General features: G+C 38.6%; 3 protein-coding genes across 18 annotated transcripts in view; 1 reads left to right on the top strand and 2 right to left on the bottom strand.

The window, feature by feature from the left end:
* The window catches only part of LOC107221464 (beta-1,3-glucan-binding protein 1), a 35149-nt gene that overhangs the window by 7014 nt on the left and 4338 nt on the right, over nucleotides 1-23797 (top strand). Inside the window, exon 1 of one of the 2 annotated variants that reach the window (XM_015660464.2) lies at nucleotides 22764-23022. The exons of the other annotated variant lie outside the window; for it this stretch is intronic. Within the exon in view, the coding sequence (XP_015515950.1) occupies nucleotides 22779-23022 (244 nt within the window). The 5' untranslated portion in view covers nucleotides 22764-22778. Of the gene's footprint in view, nucleotides 1-22763; nucleotides 23023-23797 lie in introns of those variants that run through there. 2 annotated transcript variants of the gene reach the window in all.
* Nucleotides 638-11866, bottom strand: LOC107221463 (protein FAM135A). Of its 13 annotated transcripts, none has more exons than XM_046746108.1 (17): nucleotides 11760-11866; nucleotides 10344-10862; nucleotides 9256-9557; nucleotides 8871-8947; nucleotides 8578-8791; nucleotides 7966-8100; nucleotides 7769-7798; nucleotides 7607-7688; nucleotides 7339-7533; nucleotides 6854-6988; nucleotides 6435-6675; nucleotides 5835-6347; nucleotides 3728-5744; nucleotides 2634-2946; nucleotides 2297-2546; nucleotides 1655-1882; nucleotides 638-1553 (listed from the first exon to the last, which is right to left on the bottom strand). In XM_046746108.1, exons 3-17 carry the CDS (start codon nucleotides 9330-9332, stop codon nucleotides 1348-1350), a joined length of 4713 nt encoding a protein of 1570 aa, XP_046602064.1. In that variant the 5' UTR covers nucleotides 9333-9557; nucleotides 10344-10862; nucleotides 11760-11866; the 3' UTR covers nucleotides 638-1347. The 13 variants fall into 13 exon arrangements, with proteins under 13 accessions (XP_046602064.1, XP_046602069.1, XP_046602068.1 ...); XM_046746113.1 differs by having other exon boundaries at nucleotides 11756-11863; XM_046746112.1 differs by having other exon boundaries at nucleotides 10344-10877; nucleotides 11756-11861.
* LOC107221468 (15-hydroxyprostaglandin dehydrogenase [NAD(+)]) lies at nucleotides 15687-20316 on the bottom strand. Of its 3 annotated transcripts, none has more exons than XM_015660468.2 (7): nucleotides 20177-20316; nucleotides 18567-18745; nucleotides 18317-18443; nucleotides 17955-18061; nucleotides 16973-17146; nucleotides 16735-16889; nucleotides 15687-16483 (listed from the first exon to the last, which is right to left on the bottom strand). In XM_015660468.2, exons 1-7 carry the CDS (start codon nucleotides 20181-20183, stop codon nucleotides 16243-16245), a joined length of 990 nt encoding a protein of 329 aa, XP_015515954.1. In that variant the 5' UTR covers nucleotides 20184-20316; the 3' UTR covers nucleotides 15687-16242. The 3 variants fall into 3 exon arrangements, with proteins under 3 accessions (XP_015515954.1, XP_046602078.1, XP_046602080.1); XM_046746122.1 differs by having other exon boundaries at nucleotides 15687-16441; XM_046746124.1 differs by lacking the exon at nucleotides 20177-20316 and adding an exon at nucleotides 18930-19075.

The following is a 23797-nucleotide window of genomic DNA, read 5'->3' as shown; positions in this document are numbered from 1 at the left end:
GCAAAGTTAAAATGTAAATAAATATATAAAGACGTTAATTGACACATGTTTTAAATTCAACACTATGAAATTAAATTCAATTGTCTTTATCGTTAGGCAATGATCATCATCGTTATATTTATTTTGTATGGCGTGATTAGATCCGAGAATACTTAAGTAGATGTGAAATAATCCCCTTTCAATGTTTTTTTTTTTCTAAATTTGAAAAATCCAATCAAGTAAAAATAAAGAAATTTCGGCTAATAAATTTCTATAAAAAAAGTATATATTTTTTTTCTTCTAATTAGGCAATTCATGTAAAGACGACTAAAGTTAAAAAAATTTCTTACGGAGACTTCGTCGTGTTGAACATTTTGAAAAATGATTGAAAGAGGTCACTTCACCGGTCAACTACTTTTGGATTTAAACCTCCATACACACATATATCATACATACATATATGTATACATATACGTATACATACACGTATGTGTATATCGACTAAATTTTTATTTATTTTTTTCTCCTCTTCCGCGTGAAATTTTTCTTCGCCTCTCTTCCTCACTTAATCATCTACGGGCGAAAAATTGTATGTACATATAAAATTCTAAATATCCAATGACGATCCTATGATATAATTTTATAATATCACTATACATAAGGAAACAATGTTCGGTGACTATATACCACGTTTGTGTATTTACGTGTAATTATGTTGTGTTTTTTTTTCTGTTCCTTTCGTTTTTTTAAACAAAAATTAGGTTCTCATCATTACCCTAATTATACATATTTAGCACGATCATTTATATGTACAGACTCGTCGTTTTCTCATATTATTTCTATATTTTTCTTCGATTTCGTTTTCCTTTTTTTCATTATTATTTTTTTTTTTTCTCTCTCTACCGTCTTTATAAATAATATTTTAATTATTATTTTCAGGCATCAATGTGGAGACTTAGTATTTTAGTGTTCAGTCATATAATGTACCATCATCGTATTGGTCTCAGTGACTGTTAGTAGTTACATATCCCATCGTTAATATTCAATCCCAGCTCCGAATACATGTATACATAATTATACATACATTACGTACCTACCACGTAATTCATCTATGATCGCGGAATATTAGACGTATTTGGAAAAAAAAAGTCCATACATTTATATTTAATACCCTAATAATAATAATAATAATAATAATAATAATAACAATAATAATATCAAATTATCTCGTTTGCTCGAGGATCTCGCGTATGGCCATTACCGGAATTATCGGTAATAATGTTAAAAACCTAAAGTGAAAAATGTGTTGTTCTCATTTTTCCTTTCATTCTAAATTTATTCCTTTTCGTAGCTAAGAGACCGGATTCTTTATCTAAAGTACTTTAATCCGGCGACTAGTAAAAACTTTTCAATAAACAATTCCGAGTCGAGAACTGCGATGTGAGCTGCTCTTCCTATCAAAGCGTTAGCGGTCGGAGGCAAAGCGTGATGAACGTCGTACCTTACTAGACTTACGTCAAGCGTAGACATCACTGGGTACAATATGTTGTGAACCATTTCACGATACGCAGCGCCTATCGGAGGGTAAATATAATTCTTAACGTCGTACACCAATGCCAGAGATGATTTATCAATTTTATCCAGAGATTCGTTGCGAACTGTAAGACGCGCTTACCTTGATCCGTTGGATCCCTTATGGCTGCTTTGCAAAGCTCTATACGAGCCGAATGCAGAGGGACGTAACGATCCTGGGCACTACCGCACAGCAATACGTGTCTGAATAACTGCAGGTTGCTTCGCTGGCTCAAACGAAACATGAAAGAATTTCGCACGTCTACGGCGTCCTTCATCGCAAGCTGTAAAAGCGATCCTGACTTCTTCCATTTCTGCATGAACCACATACCTGTTTCGAGAACGAAGATGAAACGGATGGTTGTGTTTTTTTTTTTTTTTTTTTAGCGATTTTCAATGTTCGCTTAAGGGTGGAATACAGCTTTGACGGTCTGAAATCATATCTGTTTTTAGGAATATCTTTTTTTCCAACGAGAATGAAAACACTTGGAGCAATCTGAGTTTCATGGCTTTATTATTTACAGTTTCAAGAATGCAAGCCCTCGAGTGCGCTTTGTTATCAATTTGAATGAAAATATTTTAGAATGTTCTTGAAACTAAATAATAAAACCCTCTGACTGAAATTGCTCCGAGTGTTTTCGTTTTCTGTAAAAAAAAAAAAAAAAAAAAAAAACTCGTAAAGATAGGTATGATTTTAGATCGTCCAAGTCTTAACCCCGCCCTTAAGTCAGATTCTGATACTAACCAGCGTTTACTAGGCCGCTTGTATTGTAAAGTGTGCCGAGATGAGGTCCGCTCAGACTGAGAAACGTGTGGAGTCGTGACAAAAGGGGGCGAAGCTGGGGCCTGGTTAGAGCGCTTCGAATGATAATGGTCCCCAGAGAATGACCGATGAAACTAACTTTGGATGGATTCAGTCCCGAGGATTCAATGTGATGAAGGATCTCCGATACCAGTCTGTCGGTCATTGTGTCAAAGTCTGAGAAGGTGTCACCCTGTGAGAAGTATCAAGAGAAGATTACACGACCATTGGTTCAAATCAACACCGCGTCAATCGAGTCGTGAAAGATATCGCTGAGTACCTGGTTCCTTTCCGACATGAGAAAGTCGAGGTGAGCTCCGGTAAGGCCCAACTCAAGATAAGTCTTGACCAGCCTGAGGTCGGCGGCGTTGCCATCGAGACCATGAACACATATTATAAGGTGAACACCTTCCGGCGAGAAGAGGCGATACTCGTCGCTGATGTGGAAGTACGGCAGTGTCGAGGCCAGCGTAGGGTAGTCACTAAGAGGCACATTGGATCTTAGAGGGTGCAGAGGCGGTAGGGTCGGGAGTTCGCCATTGCCGAGGGAATGGGCGCGTTTATGCCACCGTGTTGGAGGGCCATTTTTCTCTCTATAGGGCCGGGAAATGAAAAGAAAATGAACTTAAATTGAACGAAAAGACGAAAATACGGAACCAAAGAGACGGGGCGAACGAGTAGATGGTCGGGCGGGGATGAAGTTCCGAATTTGAAAAGTCGCGAAAGCGCCTAATTCCGAATTATTTGGTGCAGAGACTTGAAGTAAAGAAATCGAACTTTGAAGACGCGCCAAAGTTTCGAACGTTCGGAAAGCTGACGGCTCAAAGTTCCGAAAAATAAAGTTTCGATAGAGTCGAATTCCGAAAATTAAAATATACTCACGCAGCGTAGTTTACTCGACGAGTGGGTGTAAAAAATGAGAGAAACCGAAAATCGGAATGACCAGGATTCCTAACGTAAAAATATTTTAAGTATAAAACACGAAAACCAAAAATTCACGGAATTGAAAATATACGGAATTTCGATGTTTCGAAACCATTTGATTTTTTCACTTGAAGTTTCACCAGCAAAAAAATCGTAATTTGGCGCCTTTGGAACTTTTCAAATTCGGAATTTTAACCCCGTCCCAAAATGGTGTTTCTGAATATTGAAACGAATCAGTCTTGATCGTTGTACATATATACACGTATTGCGTGAGTAACGATGATACAAGAAACAAAGCGAAGAAACACTGAGTCAAAATTAAAATTGTAATCTCTTTTCTGGCCGACGTCTAACGAACTACATCTACTTGGATTGTTAATCGGGTCAATAACTGCACATAAACCCAAAAAAGTATTCGCCAAACGAATGAAAAATTTAAACACTTCGTACCTGTATATTTTCCCCGAAAATCCCATCTGCTGTTTAAATTCCTCTTTGCATTTGTTGAAGTTTACGACGTTGTCCTGCGTCGATTGCAGCAGTTCTTTACCCTCCTGATAACAGTCGAAGCAGACGTCCCGACCGACATAACTGTTGTCCCTGTCTTTAATTCTGCTCCGCTGTGGACTGCAAGGTGCTGTTTTGCACTGTTTTTGATTGGACGTAACGCTTTTCACCGTCTCGTAAACGTGGTATATGGGATTATCAATGGGCGCAGGTGGATCCTGGAATTCCTCCGGAGGCGGAGGCTCGTCCTGGAACATTTTTGGCGGCGGGAGTCTGACCTCCTCGTACGAATGTTCCCCGTTATCCTGCGCCTCGGATGAATCGGTCTCAGGTTTCGTCTTTCCGGCAATCTTAGTCAGCTTTTGCCTCAGCGCCTGACCCGAGAACTTAAGGGTCTGGTTCTCGGAACTCGAGGTATCTCCGCTGCTGACCCACCCCGAACACTCCGACGTCAAATTGCTGGAGCTAGAACTGGTAGTGAGACTGCTTGGTCTCGTAGATGGTGGACTGCTCAGAAGACTTGAAATAACCGGAAAACTAGCCTCGAAAATATCTCTGCCATCGTTAATCGGCATGCAGGGTAAAGATATGGCACTTCTGGGCACGACAACTTTCTTGTCGTCGATCGGAACGCTGGCGCATCTAAGCCGAGTCGTTGATTTAGTCGTGGACATAGGATCTATACTGGATGGATTTTTTTTCTTACTTTCATTGTTCATCGTCAAACTTTCCGATTGCGATTTTTTATTCGGTTCAACTCTCAGTATTATAGTGTTGTTGTTCTCAACCTCGCAGACGTTTGAACTACCGTTGGAACTAGGAAGTTGTCGGTGTTTATGGCCGTACGGTAAGGGCGCGGGCTTTCTGGCTCTGTTGTGCCCACACTTTCTCCCGTTTTCCAAATTTTCCGCTTCCACAGCCGGCGCGGAATGCGGCCGCCTCGTATTTTCCTCACGCTGTTTACACACAGGGGATTCCATGTTTAAGGGTATCTCATAGCGTGGTTTTCGACCCCCGCTTCTCACAGGTTTCGTACTCTTCGACGTTCTGTTATCCGTATGACAATCCCTTTGCTCGTAATTATTCCGATCAATTCCTTGCTGTACAATCAATTCGTCCGATAATTTATCTACAGTTTTGTTATTAAGGCATGTCTGATGCAGTCTATGATCGTTAGTAATAATTTCCTGCTGCTGATGTTGAGGCCGTAGCGTCATCTCTCTGATTCTAGTTTGCCGACCAAGAGAGCCAGGAAACGGTGAATAAACATCGTCGATACTTCTACCATTCAAATTCGACCTTCTCGCGGAATCTTCTTGGGTAAAATCACCCAAAGTTCGTGTAAAATTGTTCGCTGCAATATCACCTGTACCAGGATTGACACGTTTCGACGCCGAGTAATTTGACCTGCCGTTGGCGTGAGGTCTCCAAAACTGAAGGCTGTTCGTATTATATTTACTATACTCTTGATTGAGCTTTTTTTCCCTAGGTGTACGATCCAAAGTCTCGCTATAGGACAGTCTTGACCTAGCTTTATCGTCGACGTCTACTTTAACGTCTAACTTGTTCGCAGAAAGACCTAAAGGTTTGTTTATCAATGGTTGATAAGCCGTGCCATAAATATTTCGCGATTCCGTTCCCCTGTTGGCACCACAGCCCTTCCGATTTTCCGGAGAACGCGACTTCCCGTCTTTGTCCTTGAACGTCCGGGGCGAAGACTTGGTCAGCTTGTCCGAACCGAGACGGTCAGTCAGCTGAGTCGTATTCCGAGATCCCATGCTTGGGTTAGCCGGAATCGTGTGATAAAAACCTCTCGATGAAACGTGCTCATTGGCTGCAGACGACGGACGATAGCCAGGAAAATATCCATTCAACGGAAGTTCTGGGAACATGGCTGCCAGCAGGGATGTAATCGAATTCGAATCGACGTTCGAATTAACCGACGTTCCGTGTCGCTGTCCTGGAACACAAACATCGAACGAAAATCAAACGGATGATAAAATACTTGTCAAAAAACTAAACTCTGGAATTAGTTATCTTTCTCATTCACCATGGCTATGCTGATGATGCTGCTGCTGCTGCTGTTGTTGCTGCTGCTGCCTGTGCGGAGCAAGAATCTGGGTGGATTTAGCCCTGGGCAAAGTAGCTATTGGGGATATTCCTAGGGATGGATTCGGCGCCGAGCACGCCTGTTGTCTCGAGGATGGAAAGAAGAGACCACTGTAGTGAGTGCTCGATGGATGTCTGCTTCTGGAGCTTGGAACAGTGGCTGGAAGCGTACCGTTGTGGAACGGAGCCCTGTGTCGAGGTATCAGCTGGGTCGAAGCGGATCTTGGAAGGGTTTTGGAAGGCGTCGGTATCTGCGGCGGTATTACTTCAGGGCCCAGTTGATCAAGGGACTTGCTGTGCCTGGCAGGAAGTGTAGATGGTGCCAAAACCACCCTCCCATGCACCGATCCCATGTTTGATTGAGCGACGCTCTCGCTTCTTGGTGACCAAACATCCGTCGTACGTTTCTCGAGTATAGCTGCGATCCCACAGCTACAGTCGTCCATGCTTGGGACTGAGGAACGATTGGATAGATCGTTACACGCCTATTTGGTAGAAAGAAGGAACAAGGTTGGACAAGTCATATCTTGGCTTTACGCACCGCTGTTCCGATGTCTGTGCTGCATGTCGGCGTACTGGTCCTCGAAAATCAGAGGAAGAGAGTGAAAATCTCCGTCCAATTCGAGACAGTGAACTGGGAGTGGAGGCAGAGCTGCGAGGTAACGAGACCTGCGAGCTGCCTCGCTAACTGCTTGGTACGATTGGTAATTGGCGTCGTAGCAGCCAGCTGCGGACGTTCGGGGATTTCCCAATACGAAAAAACCTTCTGCGAATCTGTTCACCTAAATTTTAGTGAATCATTCAGGTTCCTCTAAGATAAACTGATATCGACGAGTAGAAAAATTTTTCTAATGTATCACGAATGTAAGGTAAGAATCGGTGAAAAAAAATCTCTTTTGTCAAATGGTCATTATTTTCTTTTTTACGAACGGCATCAAGGATCCAGCGTAATTAACATACTCTTAACTGATGGTGGATGTGAGCCAAATGTTCGTGGACGGCCTGGCGGCCCGAGAATGCCTCAAGGAAATGCTGCCACAATACGATATTTTGAGCACAAAGCTGCGCTATGTCCGCTTCTTCCGTCGTCATCATCTGAAAATGTGTTATGAAAAGCTGATTATTACGAAGAGGTAAAATCGAAAATTATTAACTTGCATTATTGCTTTCAGACTATTCTCGACGAGTAGTAACGGAACGTCATAAGTGGATTCGCAATTGTCGGTGATTTTATCTTTTGGGAAAACCGATGGGTTAATCACTCATTGATTTGATGTACGCCTGATTTCAACGTATTTCAAAATATTTCAAGAAATTTCAGATGGTTTTGGAAGACTTCAAGTGATTTCACAAGATTTCCGAAAAAATGTACACCAGATTTCACGGGTGATTTCACCTCTCGGGAAAAACCAAAGTCATGTGGTAAAAAATTCGACAGTTTGAACCTTGGTGATTTCTTTGTGAGTATTTTGAGCTAATTCGAGAGCTCTTTGCTGCCAGGAAGGAAGAAGACGAGCGAGATCTGCCATTTCGACTAACAGTGATTCTCGGGCTGTCAGGAGGAGGCGTATTACTTCCTGTTGCACCAGTTGAGCATGGTGTATTCTCGTCGCCGAACCGACGCATCTTGTGGTGTGTTCCTGTCAACGTCGATGGGGAAATTTAGCGACTGGCAATTTCCACGAGACAACAAGGTATTGATTAAAAACTCACGATATTTCCGAACAAAATTTTGCTCTCTTCGCTTCCGGTCGTTTGCTTGAACTGCAGCCAAGGTTTTCCGCCACGTGGAGCGCTGAAATGAACAAATCATTCAATGAAGTATCAGAATGTTTCGATATTTGCAGTCTTCAAGAGTTGTTAAAAAAGGCTTACCAACTCTGTACGTAATGGAGGATGCTTTTTCTGCGGGGGAAATTTTCAGCGATGAAAAAAATAAAATTTTACACGATAAACTTTATAATATAATTTATAAATTCACTGTCTGTTAAGGTTTCGACAAATTTCTGATAGTTAATGATTGAAAAGTTTTTTTTTTTTTTTTTCTTAGTCATAATATCACCGATACTAACTTTATGTAGGGCTGGTGCAGAGCAACGAGGCATACGTGAATGGTTATGGAAACCGCTGCGAGATGAAAATAATCAAAGAGTACGGGCAGGTGGTAGTGAAGTCCTTTTGTTGGTGTAAAGTTCAGCTGCAGAGCTCTGAAAGTACATAGATGGAAATAGAAGGTGAACCAGTGAATTATCAACGTTTTACAACGGTTATAGAGGTGCATCGGAGAACTTGGAACTATTCGCTAAACTCATTTTATACCGCAATGCCCAGTTCAACGAGTAACGAGTTAGAAAGCACTTAACGATGGTCGTTCATACTTTAACTTTTTTTTTCATTTCTCCAACTTCACACTCGAAAAATTTGTGACAAAAAGAATTGTCGTAAAACCTGGAGGAGGTAGGAGAATATTTAGAGATCGCTTACCAATTATCGTAATATTATTTATTTATTTTTACGTGTACATCTATCTCCTGCAAGTTTTACAACTGTTTTTTTTTCTTTTCCTCAGTATTGGTCTCAAATTTTTCGACTGGTAGATTAAAAAAAAAAAAAAAAAAGAATGGTCAAAAATGAACCACCCTAACGAACATGCGAGCATATATATATAATACATATCCACATGCCTCGACGAGACGCAAGTCATATTGCCAGGTTGAGTCGGCTCGCTGAACCATAACTCAATACCAAGATTGAAATGTGTCCGAGAAAGAGTTTCCTCGATTCTGTGACTATGGACGAGCACGTGTGCCCGGAACAATACCGAAGTACCCAGTGTCACTTCTTCGTTGCGGTAAAGAATCTGGAATCTCTTGCTGGTACCCGGCTCTTCGAGGGAATCTGTCGGGGCGAGAAGGGAAATTAAATTCATTAAGGCAAGAATCGAAACTTTATCAAATATGAAATCCTCGAAACTCACGGTTACGCAATTGGTTCACTTCGACTTTGACCGGAAGCTTGGGCGATACTCTCAAAGCAGTTCGTATCTGGTAGTACCTGACGTAACAAAGATGGTAAAGTGGAACGATGACTTATTTTCTCACCATACTGAAGTTAGTAAAGTTAATCTGACGATACATCGAAACTGAAATCATTGTTGTAGAAAATTTACAACGACTTTAAAACAGTCTAATTTCCAAAATCTGAATACATTTTGCCTTTTACTTAAGAATACATAACCTACTCAATTTGAGACGAATCGTTGCATTAACTTTACCAACTTCGCTCTCTCGTCTCTCTCCTTCTCTCCTCGCGTTTTCTTTTTCGCATGGTGAAACAAAGAGAGTGATAAAATTTTTGCTCACCCACGCTGGAACAGATCGACATTGTAGAATTTGCACAGTTCGAGGGAGAACTCGAGTGTCGCCTGTAGATCGCTCATCTCTTAGCGCGCAAACCAGGCCGCGCCTTCAAAATCGGCGTCGCGACCTCGACTATAACATCACTGCAAGTTATTGGCTCGTAGCAGGTGTATCGCTGCAGTCCTCTTTGCCGTGGATTATACTCGGATAACTTATGTGCGCGCATTCTTTACTCGATACTCCTAATGCACCGAATCCGTCACTCGAGTCTTCCATTTTTCCAAACTCCCTGACCCAATAGTCACCTGAAATACGTAATCGCATCATTCGCATAGTCGGAAATTTAAACAGGGCCCTGTGAAGTGTTTTTTCTATTTTTTCTCTTACTTTTTCTTTACTCGGTTATTCGAACAACGAAAACTAGGTTAACATCATTGTCGTATGTTTCACTCTACTCCTGTCTTATTGTTCAATATCACGTCTAGAATACTTTTGACTTAACATACGTCGATGCAGAAAATTTTTCTCAAGTTATATTCTTTGTAGATAAATTAATTTTATTGATCTGTAGTGCGGCTGGAGCAACGAATTTTTCTTTAAAAAAAAAAAAAGGTATCTGGTTTGACGAATAGTTTTCCGTCAAGAGAAAAAATACAGTCTGTAACTACGTTAGTAACAGGTGCGTACGTAACAATGTCCGATCGGAATATACGATGCCTTGGAAGAAGAAACGAATAATTTGGCACGTGCGGAGCTTGCGAGCACACGATTCTGACCTTTTAAAAAAAAAAAAAGAAACGAATAGCTTTCGATCCGTCCAAGCTTGCGGCGGGGTCGCGTCGATGCCATTTCGCCAGGGTCAAAAGTTTCCCGGTTTAACTTTTACTACGCCAGCATTTACGGCTGGCTGTCTACGGTCCTCTACTACTTGCACGAAGTAGAGCTTGTATTATAGGTATGTTACACATCCAGATCCAAGTATCAGACTTGGAAATAATTTCGTGTTTATTCGATCGCTGAAGTGGCAGACGTGTAATATGTTTTTTATACGTGGTGAAAAATTTTTTCGTATTATTTATTTATTTACTTACGGATCTCCGGATCGTTGTTTTTATCGTCATTTTTTTTTTTTTTTTTTTCTTCAGCCGCAATTTATGATACTTGACGAGAAATCATTCACGTCCGTCACTAATTTATTCTCTCTGTTTAATGCTCGTCTGTTTATAATACGTGAATAATAATTGCGAAGCGTAGCACGAATCTTTTGTTTTTTTACGAGCGTTACACTTTTGCAACATTATTATCATTTATCACCTTTAAGCCTGGTATTATTTCACACACGAATCTTCATCCACAGATTCGCATACTCGAAATATTGTACGATCACTTTTCCCTTGTGTTATTATTCACTCGGCGATGAATTATCCTTCAAATTATATCAATCGTTTCGATCGTGAATTAATTATTATACTTGCTGTCCGCAGGCCGAGTTAAATCGTCCCTCCTGCTTCTGCTTCTGACTGATGATTATTATCAATCGCATGAGCGAATCTCATATCGAGACCCCAGACAATTTCTGCACAGCCCCTCGGCGCAACACGATCTATTTTCTATTTAGAATAAAACTATTTTCGAACATATACGTAGAGGGGGGTGAGGGTGGGGATGGGGGATGGAGGGGGGGGAATTGACCCCTTTACATCCCTGAATATTCTTAATTCGAGGCATTGCCGCAGGTATAAAATAATAACACGAGCACATCTCGATCATCGTCGATCACTTTCGCAAATCTAAATCGTTTCACAATCGAAAATATATCTCGGTATAATCGTTTGAAAGGACATAATTGTTCGGAACGAAAGAATAAAATAAAAAGAAAAGAAGAAAGATTTCAAATGATATTATTTCCGTACAACACAGAGACTTATTTCCACCCTGTCAATTTTCGGTTTATCAAAACACACTCGTCTGTAAATACGACAATGTAATCTATACAGATTACGTACCGGAGTATCCGATCGAGTATTATTCTACCTGCGTGCAGACACAACACCGCAGATAACGTACCACGTACTTGGAATTAACGCAAGGTGTACGTTGCAGGTGACACGCGTCACTCTGTAATCCACGCCCGTTGTGCGTGCACGTAGTAACATTGTTACATCAACAATGTATTTACAAGCCGCGATGTGGATGTAAATATTTGAGGTATGTACCTAAACACGATTATACGTTGCAGCCGTGTGTGTTAGCCAGTGCGAGGGGGATATCCGCGCTTGCGTGTGCTTTTGCGATGCTCTTGACGCGAGTCGTTTGCAAGCCGCGATTCCGAGGAGCGAATTTTAACGAAGACGTAGCCACGGATTGATTCATGGAGAGCGAGGAAGGCGAGGTTGTCTCTTTGTGCGAAAAGTAATCCCTCCGCGAGTAAACAATCCGCAAGGTTCAAAGGCCCTAGGACCGCAAAGCTCGAGAGCTTGCAGCCTCGCGATTTAGGTAATACCTACATTGATTTCGGAACGAGTACCGACGACCACCACACCTTCGCTCTATACCTATAACCACACGCGTTCGACTATCACGTCACGCTACGTCGGTTCGCGGCTGGCCGCCGACGACTGCCGAACGTATCGCTGAGCTAGTCGCGAGTTGCCGGAGCTTGCAAGCTCACCGGCTCAAGCGCAGCCCGCGGCGACACCCTGCAAGCACCTCCTACGCTCTCGTCTATCCCATCCCTGTGACTGAAAATTTTCACCATTTGAATCGTGAAATTTTTTGAAAAAAATCACCGTGTCGCTTATCTTTTAAATACTCGATGAAATATAGTTTGAGAAAAATCGCGTAATAAAACTATTACAAAAGCACGAATCGTCGAATATGATACTTGAAAAAGATTTTTCATGAAGCGTGTCCGATGATTCGTGTGTTTATAATTTATTACCTGATTTCTTATGTATTTTAGTAAATCTACAAAGTAAAGCATGTATTAAATTACAAGCTGAATTATTTCAAATCACATTATCATTCGCGCGCGTCAAGATTTTTAGCAGGGATTCAGTCACACGTTTGTCAACTTAATATTTTTGCCTCAATCTTCTGAGATTTTCGGGACTAACTGATCACGAGTCTGTGTTCAGAATTTGATCATTTCTAAATCCAAGATGTCGGATCCAAGATGACGGATTTAAAATCGATAAAGATCGATAAAAATTCTATGATTCTAGCCGAAACCTGATACTCGGGGGGCTTTTCGGTATTACACGGTAAGTAACGAAGATCACTTGAGGTTGTAAATAAACTACGACAAGTCTACGACATGGAAATTTTTTACATGGAAAGCTGAGCATCCCGCCGTGACTGTGAAATTTCTACAGGCAGCTGGGCAGTTTCGCAAAAAGCTTGTCCGAACGAACGCGGCTTAAACTATTCAAACGAACCACTTCAGGTTCCTACCCCCGGCTTCTTTTCTCCCCTGCAGCCCCTTCAGTTCCTGCCTCGTGCAATCGGACAAAGGAATTACGTCACTAACTTTGCGTAGACGATTCATCGTTGATGCAGCTTGCAGCTATGCCTGGATTCAGGGTTGCTTTATACGATACAGTGCAAGAAAAAATGAGGGCTTAACGGTACACGTTACGTATAGTTATACGTTACATCTATACACGCACGTCGTACGCATAGGATACATTTATTCGTACACCTGGCGGTGAACGAGTTACAAAAATAACCTCGCCAACGGTTAAACGTCCTCGACGAGGAAAAGCTCCGCGGTACCGCGCCGCAATCGCACGTCACGAGTTTCGCGCACGCGTGTGCGTGCAGAATCGGGTACGCGTTGGTACGTGAAGATGTGTGCTTGTGTGTGTGCGTGTGTGTGTGTGTGGTTGGTTGTTTTCCGTGTCTCGAGTCCCCACCACGCCCCAATTTTTAGCGACCCCGGACCTCGCAGGGTGCAGCAGTACGGAACGTATTACGGCAGGAAGCCGAAAGCTCGACGCGATTCTCATCCCGAATATATCTATATGTGTATAGGTATACATGTATACCTATGTATATGTATACGCAAAACTTGAACACGCTTACACGCTTGCTGTTATACGTGCGCACACACACACACACACACACACACGCACAAGCAGCTCGGCGAAAATAGGGCGGAGCCTTTCGGGACAAGGGTGAGTCCGTCGGATCGCGAAGAAGGTTCGAAGGGGGTGGGGGGTTTATGGAGGGGGTAGGAGGTGAAAGTACGCGATTACGGAAAAAGCACTCGTTCTAAATGGTTCGCGGTGCAGGGCGGATGCCCGGCTGTAATACCGGTCTCTGACACGTAACCAGGTTGAACCTGTATAATGTGTGTATATTGTATATGAATGTATGGGGGTTGCGTTTATGTGGAAGGTATGTAGGGACGGTACAGGTACATACATTTCCGACATACGTAGTAGGTACTTGGATTATTTATATCGGTGGCCGTACACCGGTTTCGAATAAGTTACAAAGAGTTAAATACGTTGAAAAATTCGATTTCGTGTACGTACAATTGTATACCTATTGAATTTTGAGAGTAACGAAAAAATATTTTTTAATGGATTTAAAAATTTTTTTCACACATGTGTGTATAATAAATTAATTATTTTATTCAAAGTTTAAGCACGTAACGATATAATGTTTGAGAGAGGTTTCATCGGAAAATTTTGAAAATTCAACCGTTGGAAACTGGTTTTTCGAAATTCCTTGGAAAAAATATCCTCGCGGTGGTCGCGATAGCTTATGATAGCTTTGTGTGAAATCGAAAAAACAAATATTATCTCCTAGTAGGTGAATATGGGTCGTGATTGAACGAAGAATGTTTTAAAAAATTGATATTCGAATTTTTGATAAAGTTGGATGCGAAACAGTACGATTTTCGATAAAATCTAGACCATGTATTGTCTTGTGAAATAAGTTGTAATCAATGGAAAAAAATAAGAAAAAAAAAAAAAAAAAACCGTATATAGCAGATAGTTGTTTTAGAACCATGGCTAAATTTTTACTTTCTTAATCATGCAATAATAACATAAATAATTATTCGTGTAACTCTTCACCCTTTTAAGGGTGCATAGGTACGTTTTTATATTAAATTGTATATTGGGTACGCGCTAGTAATCATTGCATTATAGAAAAAATTTAAAAAATCCAATCAACGCGAAAGATCAACGCGGTAGCCAATTTTCTGTTTTTTTTTTAAATTTCTTAATAGCGCAGTTTCTATTATATAATCTTGTGGGGGAAAAAATCTCGTTCACATATGAATCTTTTCATTACAGTTGTTATATCCTAATTGTTTATTACTAGTTCAGCTTATCATTCTCCGCAAGATTTTATCTATTATCATGAAAGTAGACATTAATAGTCACTCGTAATACGTTTTCAAGCATCGTGATGGGTGTTCAATAATATTTTAGTCTCAAGATGAAACTATCTAATAATACCTACTATAAACCTGAAACTGAAAGAAATTTTCGATGTCCGATTACAATTATGCGGTTAACGATCTGCAGCCGTGTCTCCTTCTTTTTCTCGTATAGTTTTTATGACATAAGATACTTTGGAATAACCTGCAACGGATAAATTATGTAGACTCTGAAAAAAGGTCGTCGTCGTTTCGGTGAAAATTTATTATTAACGCCGAAACCGCGCGTTCGCGCATCCGTATAGCTCAAAGCTGTAAAATAGTACGGAAAATGTAACGTCGGAGTGAAAAAAATACCGTTAAAATTTCGCCAATGTTATCGAGGCCTAACTCTGGAACGACCTGATTGTGAATATTAATCGCTGAGCTCAGCTCCGTGGCTGCAGCACTCGAAACAGTGAAGAGCATCGGGATGCAAGCCGCCCTCAGTAGTCGAACCGAGGTGCTGGTCAGACGCGCAAAGTACTTGAACAGGCCGTCAGAACTCTTGAGGGGATTTTTGGAAAATCGAGTTTTCTTTATTTCATTTTCGCAATGTCCTGCATACATTCGAGTATATGCGAAGAAAATTTCACGTCGATCCGACAAATATTATCCAAGTTACGCACACATTTGCAAAGACGTCCCGGAGCGTTTGGAACTTTGAACTCGGTCTCAAATTTTGACGCAAGCTTAACGAATATATTTTTCAGTTCTTGATTGAAAGTTTTTTCTCGCCGATAAATGTTTATTTTTCTCAATGTTTAATTAATTTTTCCTACTTATTTTTACACTCGACGTAATATTTTGTCAAATGAAACGAGCTTTTACCAAATTCGGCTTTCGACAATCATCAATTTTTAACGAACGAGTAAAAGAAATTGTTTATTTTTCAAAATTTACGTCGTCTATTGATTCGTAAGAATCATTTATGGCACATACGATACAAATTCATAAAAAAAACTTGCACTTGGGTTGAAAAACCCGCAACAAAGTTATAATATTCGTTTATAAAAATAGTTTATTTTTTATTGAACACACTTAATTCTAGTACGATTACACATTACAGGGGTGAACAGATATATTCTATGCATCTATACTTCAGACTTAGAATTAGTTTGTATACATCATAGGTAAAATTATCTAAAGACGCGATGACAGAGAAATTCCATCATTCCCAATTATTCAAATAGGTAATTATAAAATCAGTCATAAAAATAAATTGCAATATTCAATAATACTGCCTAATTTTTCAACTGAACACTTTCGTAAGCTGCAGTTTTATACCCAAAAGTGAGCATTTTTCCATCTCTTATTAGAAATATGTTTTATCAGTACGTACAATATAGAATCTAAAATTCGATACTTATCAGTGAACGTGTAAAATTTCGATTTGCAGTGTATTCTCACTTGTATCGGTAAAATTAAAAGTGAAGCGAAGAAAACGAGAAATAGCCAATCTTTCCAGGCCAAAAAAAAAAAAACAAAACTGCAGATTGTAACAAACTTTTAATGTTATACCTGATTAATTTGAAAACGGAACGCCTATTTTTCGGCTTCTAACCACACGTCGCCAGGCCAATTGGAGCCTGTGTATTCTCGTGATTATCCCTCGCCAGCTTTTTCTTCACGTGCTGCACCTCTTGATCCATCGCGTAATTGTCTTTGAAGGTACGACGCAGGGCTTGCGGCTCAGGAATGCAGGCTTCGTAAGGATGCGCTCCGTTCTCTATTACCCAAATGCTGCCGTGTTCGCCGCTACACAAAATAGTCATCAAGCCCTTTGCCACAGCGAACGGTCTGCGACGAAGGAATTAATGCAAGATTGCCAATTATTTCTCTCAGATATAAGAAAATCTTTCGTGCTCGGTGGGGAAGGTAGAGAAGCAACGAAAGTTGTGGATACAGATTATTTTACCGACACTCAGCGAAGACGCAAACCTTTTTTTAGAACGATTGATAACGTCGGACAGCTAAGTGACCCGATTATCGGTAAAGTCAATCAGAGTGAAACCACCGGATATTATTACGAGTAGTTTAGAAAAACTCACGTTTGTATCGGAAGCTGTTCAAGATTTTTTACAAAATCTGCCTTCATCACCCTTGAAAGAAGCTTATTCGGACCGTCGATTGTAAGAGCTGTCTCTGTGAGTCCTGGACACAGAGTTATGATGCGAATGCCCTTTTTCTCGAACTGATGCGAAGTCTGAAAGGAAGGAAATTGAGCACTGTATTCGCGAATAAATCGCTCAGGCAGACTTATTGTTAAACCACTCAAATTCCTCTCACCCCCAGAGCCTTCGAGAAGCCGATGGTCGCCCATTTGGTAGCTGTGTATATTGGCAGCTGGGCACTCGTCTCGCTGTTGCAATGCTGTGCTACATTTATCAAGACACCTCCACGACCACCCTTGTCCATTGCCATGTGCTCGATGGCAAGAAGCGCGCAGGAAACGTTTCCATTCTACAAGATCATCAATGTTTTGACGTAAATTTCGTGGCGGCAGAAATTGTTCATATTTCTTCGTGTCATAGCGATTAAAAAAACAAGTATGGTAAATAATCTTTGATATTAATCGATGATCCTTAATTTTATCGTCAATTATCACTTGTTGATATTCCTTTCGCCTTTTAGTAACACTATTTTTTAATATACGGTGTATTAAAAATACAGAAAACACTTTTTTTCGACAATTCTGTGAGTCTTGGTATACAACTAACACCCGTTGTATCATTATCATCATTATATATGTATGTATACTTGGCAAGCGGGCTTTGCCAATAACTATAACCTGACAATGAGCCGAAAATAAATTCGCCTATTACACGCGTGTTGGCTCACGGACTATGATATTGTCTACATGTACGATAGGAGAGGGAGATCATTAAACTCATTCCCAGTTCAATAATCAGCCAGCTATGCATAATATTGTTACATTATATTTGCTCTGCACTTTGGCCAAGATAATATTGTATACATATAATCTTCTCGTTGATTCATTTTATATATTATACCTCATCCGCCATTATTTATTCTTATAAGAGCTTGTGCGAAAGGAAGAATATTTTCAATAGAAAATACAGAAAATTTCGTAATAATTCGTATGCGATAATTTTTAATTTTTTCTCCGACATAATTCTGGTCTATTTGATATTTGTATAAGCTATATTTACTGCTTATCTCTTTTTTTCCTTTTTTTCTTTTTTTTTCTTTCCATTATTATCATTCTACCACGCACTAATACAGGTATAATTTTTTGAAACGAACTTACGATGTTAACAGCGATTTCCCTCTCCCATCTTCTCTCGTCAAGAATACCAGCGTTGTTTATAACGATATCAATACCGTCCATGGCTTCGGAAGATTTTTTAAACGCATCTGTCAATCATAATGATCAATTTAACGAGTTAAATTGTTCTTTTTTTTCTCAAATCGATGCTGACCTCTGAGATTAATAATTCGTAAAAAGTTAGAGTAACAAATGAATATTTGATTCTCCCTTTTATGATTTCTCAAATAATTTCGTCGAATATTTATCAACAAATACTAATATCTGTACATGCATATACATATATATCAGCTGACATGTTACATAAATATAAGTGTGTACAATAACACGTCCGTATCACTCACCGATCATTTCTTCATGTTTGGTAACGTCTGCGCGAATGTAAGTAGCTTTTTCATAACCGGCCGTTTTGTTTATCGCCGACGCTGACATTTGTCCCTTGACGTTGTCGACGTCGATTATCGTTACCTTCTAAAGTATAAATTTACACGCACACAATTTAGGTATATTTCTTTTGCAATAATTATCTTTCATCAGCGTGAGTATAAAATTGCTTAATTAATTGTAATAATTTTCAATAGCGATTACACTCACGTTTATATCGTGTTGCAAAAAGACTTTTACAAAAGCTGATCCTAGACCGTTGGCACCTCCGGTGACGAGGAGGTTTTTACCGGAAACCACGCTGTTTATCTCTTCCTTTTCCTTGGCTCGTTCGGTAGCTGACATTCGTCGTAGCTGCGGTATCTGTTCGACCAGATCGACCTCCAGTTCTGCATTTAAACGAGTAATTTTTCATTTATACAATACGAAATTTTAAGTCTTGTGCGTTTAATAATATCCAGCACGATGCGCAACGTATCGTTTGTTATTAATGAGAGATAATTTTACCAACTGATGCAGTGCGCAGAGATAACACGGATTTATAATTCAGATGAAGAAAATATTCACACTTACGAATTAACTTGTAAAATTGCCTCTATATATATACATGTCATAAAAATTTGTCAACGTGTTCTATCTTCAATCATCGCGTATATATATCGTCGCCACCTTTGAACCATCTCATCGGCTTTATCATACGTCACCGTCATCAATTTATTTGTTTACATATGAATATGTTAGACCAGCTCAAGTTGTGTGTATATTATATGGGACGTTACACGTCAACTCGACCAATGCAGACTTTCCATCACCATTCACGATTTGCTTCAGGATTTTTCGTACGATTCTCCGATCTGAAAATAATACTCCTGAATTTTTTCCACATTTTTTACTACAGCCGTTAATTTTTTATGATTGTTAAAACCTATCCGATAATGGCATTTTTTTAAATCTCAAAAATATTATTTTTCAATCCGATTATTCTGACATCGGTCAGTGATGAAGCGTTTTTTTTTTTTTTGAGCTCTTTTAGCACTTTCAACATCTTGAAAAAACAAAACACCATGTTTGAAGGTTCCGAAAATACTCGAAAAATTACCAAAAATTCTGTATTCTTGCGACAAAAGATTCAGGGTTGAATAATCATAATGAAACTAACGGTTGTTGGAAAAAAATTTAAAAATTCAGAAGTGCTTTTTTTAATACTGATAATGGTATAAAAAAAATCCTGAAGCAAATTAAAAATCATTGGTTCGAGGTGACATGGAATGCCCCGTATACGTGTTTATTTTAAAGAAATCGCCTTTGGTAGATTTGTTCGAAATTCAAGTAATTCCACCGACATACGAATATAAACTTACAATCGTCAAACATCAAACTGTATAATGGAAGGAATTATTCGAAAAAGTGTATTTTTTGCAAAATATTATAATGCAAATGGGACGACATATTTCGCTAAAATCTCCATCAAAATCACTTAGTCTACAATCGCAGAATGACGTAATTTCTTTCTTCGTTCATAAAGGCTTGATCAAATTTTTAAGAATTTCTTTTCACGTAGTATACAAATAAAATAATCGTCAGAGAGTATTTTTACGAATTTTTCCACTACATATTTTCATCTCACTGATTTGTATATCGTACTCCAAACAGTATTTTCTACGATAGACAATTTAATAAATTTACATAACAATTCATAATGTCCTCGCTTTAAAAAATACGATTAATTTATAAATATCGGCTTTATTGGAGAAATATAATCGGTATACTTAATTGAAATCTATATTGTCTTTTTTCTTTGAATCGACAAATTCACGTACTAATCATGTTTCCGTAGATTTTGCTATTCCAAAAACTCGTCTACAAAGTATCGATGATCGATTCTGCAAATAGAAACCCGAAGAAAATCGTGCAGCTCACTTGATTCACTCTACGATTTATAAACCGATCTGCCTTTCCTTATATTTCATCGTCGTATTTATACATACCGAAGTAAACGCGATTATCTTCGTTTTTAGTTTATACTATCATTTTGTTGTGAACATGCATATTATTATACAGAGTGCGCGCGCAATATTTACATGCATACATATATATACATATATCGACATCTATAACGTTACAACTTACATATGTGTATGTATTAATAATCGCCCACTGACCCGCAGTCGCGTTCTTCGGTGTCAAAGTGCGCGATGGTTAATGAAATATATATATATGTGTATACACATATATTTATATTTGTATTTATACGAGTTATATGCAACTAATAATTATATTATTACCAGTGCACTGTTATTTAGCATTATTTATTAATTTTACAATCGCGAAAAATAGAAGAATCAAATTTTCTTTTGGCAAAATTTTACGACAATAGATAAATCATTTATCATACGTTATTCATTTTCAAAACACGCAAGCAATCATTCCATGTACATGTGATTTTTTTTTTTTATATCTAAATGGATGTAAAATCTAAAATAACGAAAAAATTATTTTTTACAAACGTATTTTTGTCAGCAAAATTTGCGGGTAGGGGGGATTAGAATCGTTTGAATGAAATCCCCTCCTGTACTCCACCGAAATGCGAATTCATCTTTCAATGAACACATGACGTATAAACGAAAACAAACTCGTTCCTTAATCGCGGGTCAGATGATATTGATAAACTTTTTCTAACAACGCTGGTCCGAAAGATTATTATATTATACGTGGGGGGTAAAAAATGACGCGATATTGTGATTTGCGACAAGTTTTCGATTATATAATGAAAATCAAAATAACGGTCGATAATAACAATAATAATAATAACAACAATAATATGAGAACACGCGTTTGATAAAGATTTTTGTACACATATTTAGTTACACTTGTAACGTGTAATTCGTACATTTGACGAATGTTTTTTAGATTCATTCTGCGTCTCGACATCATTTCGTTTTATATATAAATAGGGGTAGAAAAATGGCCAACCTTGCGTGTCAATTATCGTGGTAATATAACCGGATGAAACACACGAAGGTCTTTTGTACACTTTATCGTCTAGATAATTTAATTCACGACGCAGCACAAATAATCGAATGAACTTAACAAAGTTAGAAATATCATATACGATTTATTTATACAAGTGATAGAATAATCAATGCAAGATTATAAAATCTGTGACACGGTTTTAGTAAAAATCTATTTATATATATAAAGCAAAAAATAATTAGAAATAACACGCAGTTGAAATTGTGATGATAAAATTATTCGTACAAATTAATAAGGTCAAGTGGAAATTTCTCAAGTAACCGTAAAGTCATTTTCTAAATTCTCTTGGTTTGATCAGAAATTACGAGTAACGAATACAAAGTTCATCTGTATAAATCTCGTTCAATAGATACTTAATTCTGACCATGAACGTTACTAATTAAGATTTAATTCTCTACTAAAAGAAATGTTCAATATATTCATTATACTGAAGTTAGTAACGTTTACCGTAAACAATTTATGCTGAGGAAAAACCGTTATTCCGCGATTTTGGAACTGTTTGAAATTGAGTAAACCGTAATAAAATAAAACGTAATATGTTGCAATCTTAATTCCTGAAAAATCATTGCAAAAATAAAAAGATAGTGATTTTTTCCCCAATGTTCCGTTACGATGACTTCAACCTCGTATATATTCATCCTTCCTTCTCTCGAGTCTCAAGTTAATTGAGAAATTTCAATTCATCGAAATTCTTCGTCCTTGAGGTGATGCAAAATGCGTTTGAAATATGCGGATTTATACAGGTGTAAATAAATGTTTACACTGTTATATGCAAATATCACATTGGCAAAAAAATTATTTTCACTGTGCGGATTATTCTGTAATCAAAGTAAAAAAAAAAAAAAAATTAACACCATTCATAATTGCCGTTAATTCTTAAAGTTAAAACCCTACCTGCACAAATAGTATAATGTGTAATAAGGAGGCAGAACCGATGACGAATATTTCAAATACGCGAGGCGAAAAAACCGTTGCCTCCTTGTTCCACACGATTCTTTAAATAACGCGAGCGTGTTGAGCGTTTTCTTCACGAAGCATGAAATTGAGGTTAGGTTTTCGTAGTGTCAGATTTCCTCGCGACAGCGCATGCGCGGAGTGCAGAAAAGACTACTTTCAACTCCTCAGATTCTCACTCATTCGTTCACTCTACCGTCATAAAAACAAAATGTCTATACAATAGATTTATATATTTATCTGGAACAACATTATCTAAATCTTGTATCTATCTCGAAAAGAGTTTCTCGGACATGTTGCATCACGTACATGCATGTGTCATTAATATACGTATACCAGCCGGTTTTCCCCCTTACTCATATAATCGTCTTTTGTGACACACGCGCATTACCACTTCTTATTCGACTGCCTCGGCTTGTACCGTTGTAGTAGAGAATGTGTAAAACATGCACACTTGATTTCTGGACATATCGCACGTATGCCTGTATTTTCCATTCTACTTCTTCTCCGATTTCCTTCTGTACACCTTTGGCCGTGAAACGGTGCGGATCTCGCCTTCTCGACGTCACCGAGATCACTCGTAAAAATTATCTACAAGTATTCCGCAAACTGCAGTTTTTTCCCGTATATCTTAGTTCCATTCGCATCTCGAACTTCACCCGGTTTAGCAGCGCTAATTGTGAGTAATAACCGTAAACGGATTGATTATTCCACCATACTTGGTGAAAAGTATTCATTCGAAACAAATATGCATGCCCTGTATACATACGATCACGATACTTTCATCAACATTCCGCGATGACATTGTGAAAAAATAAAAGTGGAAAGTTTTTGACGATAGAATTATAGTGAAATGTTATTTCGACATTTGTTTTTTTTTTTATCCACTTCGTTTCACGAAGTTCGTTAATATGTTTTATGCCAGATATATTGACATTATATGTTTCATTCATCTTTAACAATTACGACAATAATTTAGGCAGATTGAACTGTCATTCGATTTTGGTTTTCTCTAATCGTGATTGCAAAAATGTCTTCAAAACTTTTATGACCATCTGCTGATTCAGTTTTTGCGAATGGTATTATTGGCTCTTATAATAAGTATCAAAGTTCAATGTTTCTTTTTTTTTTTTCTTATCCATTTCACTCGCAATTAGCGGAGACTGGAATCGTTATTGTACGTTGTACGAATCACATAATCGATAATATGTTTTACATAGTTAAGATATTTCGTTCATTCGTTTGATATTTTTTTAATTTTTACTTGGACAGGATTAAATTATATCCATACGGCTGCATATAAAATGCAATATCATTTCAATGACGCTCGTTATGAGCGAACAACGAAAGTCATCTTCGGACATACAGCTAATATTTTCGATTATTTTTTAAAAATATTTCATCAACGATTGTCGAGTCTGGAGGCGACTTTGTGATAATTAGAGGCCAAAAGC

Source organism: Neodiprion lecontei, chromosome 7 (genome assembly GCF_021901455.1).
Source record: "Neodiprion lecontei isolate iyNeoLeco1 chromosome 7, iyNeoLeco1.1, whole genome shotgun sequence".
NCBI lineage: Eukaryota > Metazoa > Arthropoda > Insecta > Hymenoptera > Diprionidae > Neodiprion > Neodiprion lecontei.
The sequence above is the reverse complement of the archived record's forward strand: the minus strand, read 5'-3'. Positions and strand labels throughout refer to the sequence as shown.

Coding starts and splice junctions, on each gene's coding strand:
- LOC107221463 (XM_046746108.1), bottom strand. CDS start 9,332: ATGAGCGATCTACAGGCGACACTCGAGTTCTCCCTCGAACTGTGCAAA. Junction 7,799..7,965: donor CTGCACCAGCCCTACATAAA/GTTAGTATCGGT, acceptor TTTCCCCCGCAG/AAAAAGCATCCTCCATTACG. Junction 6,348..6,434: donor GCACAGACATCGGAACAGCG/GTGCGTAAAGCC, acceptor ATCGTTCCTCAG/TCCCAAGCATGGACGACTGT.
- LOC107221468 (XM_015660468.2), bottom strand. Junction 16,890..16,972: donor GCTTCTCGAAGGCTCTGGGG/GTGAGAGGAATT, acceptor CCTTCCTTTCAG/ACTTCGCATCAGTTCGAGAA. Junction 16,484..16,734: donor GAACAGCTTCCGATACAAAC/GTGAGTTTTTCT, acceptor CCTTCGTCGCAG/ACCGTTCGCTGTGGCAAAGG.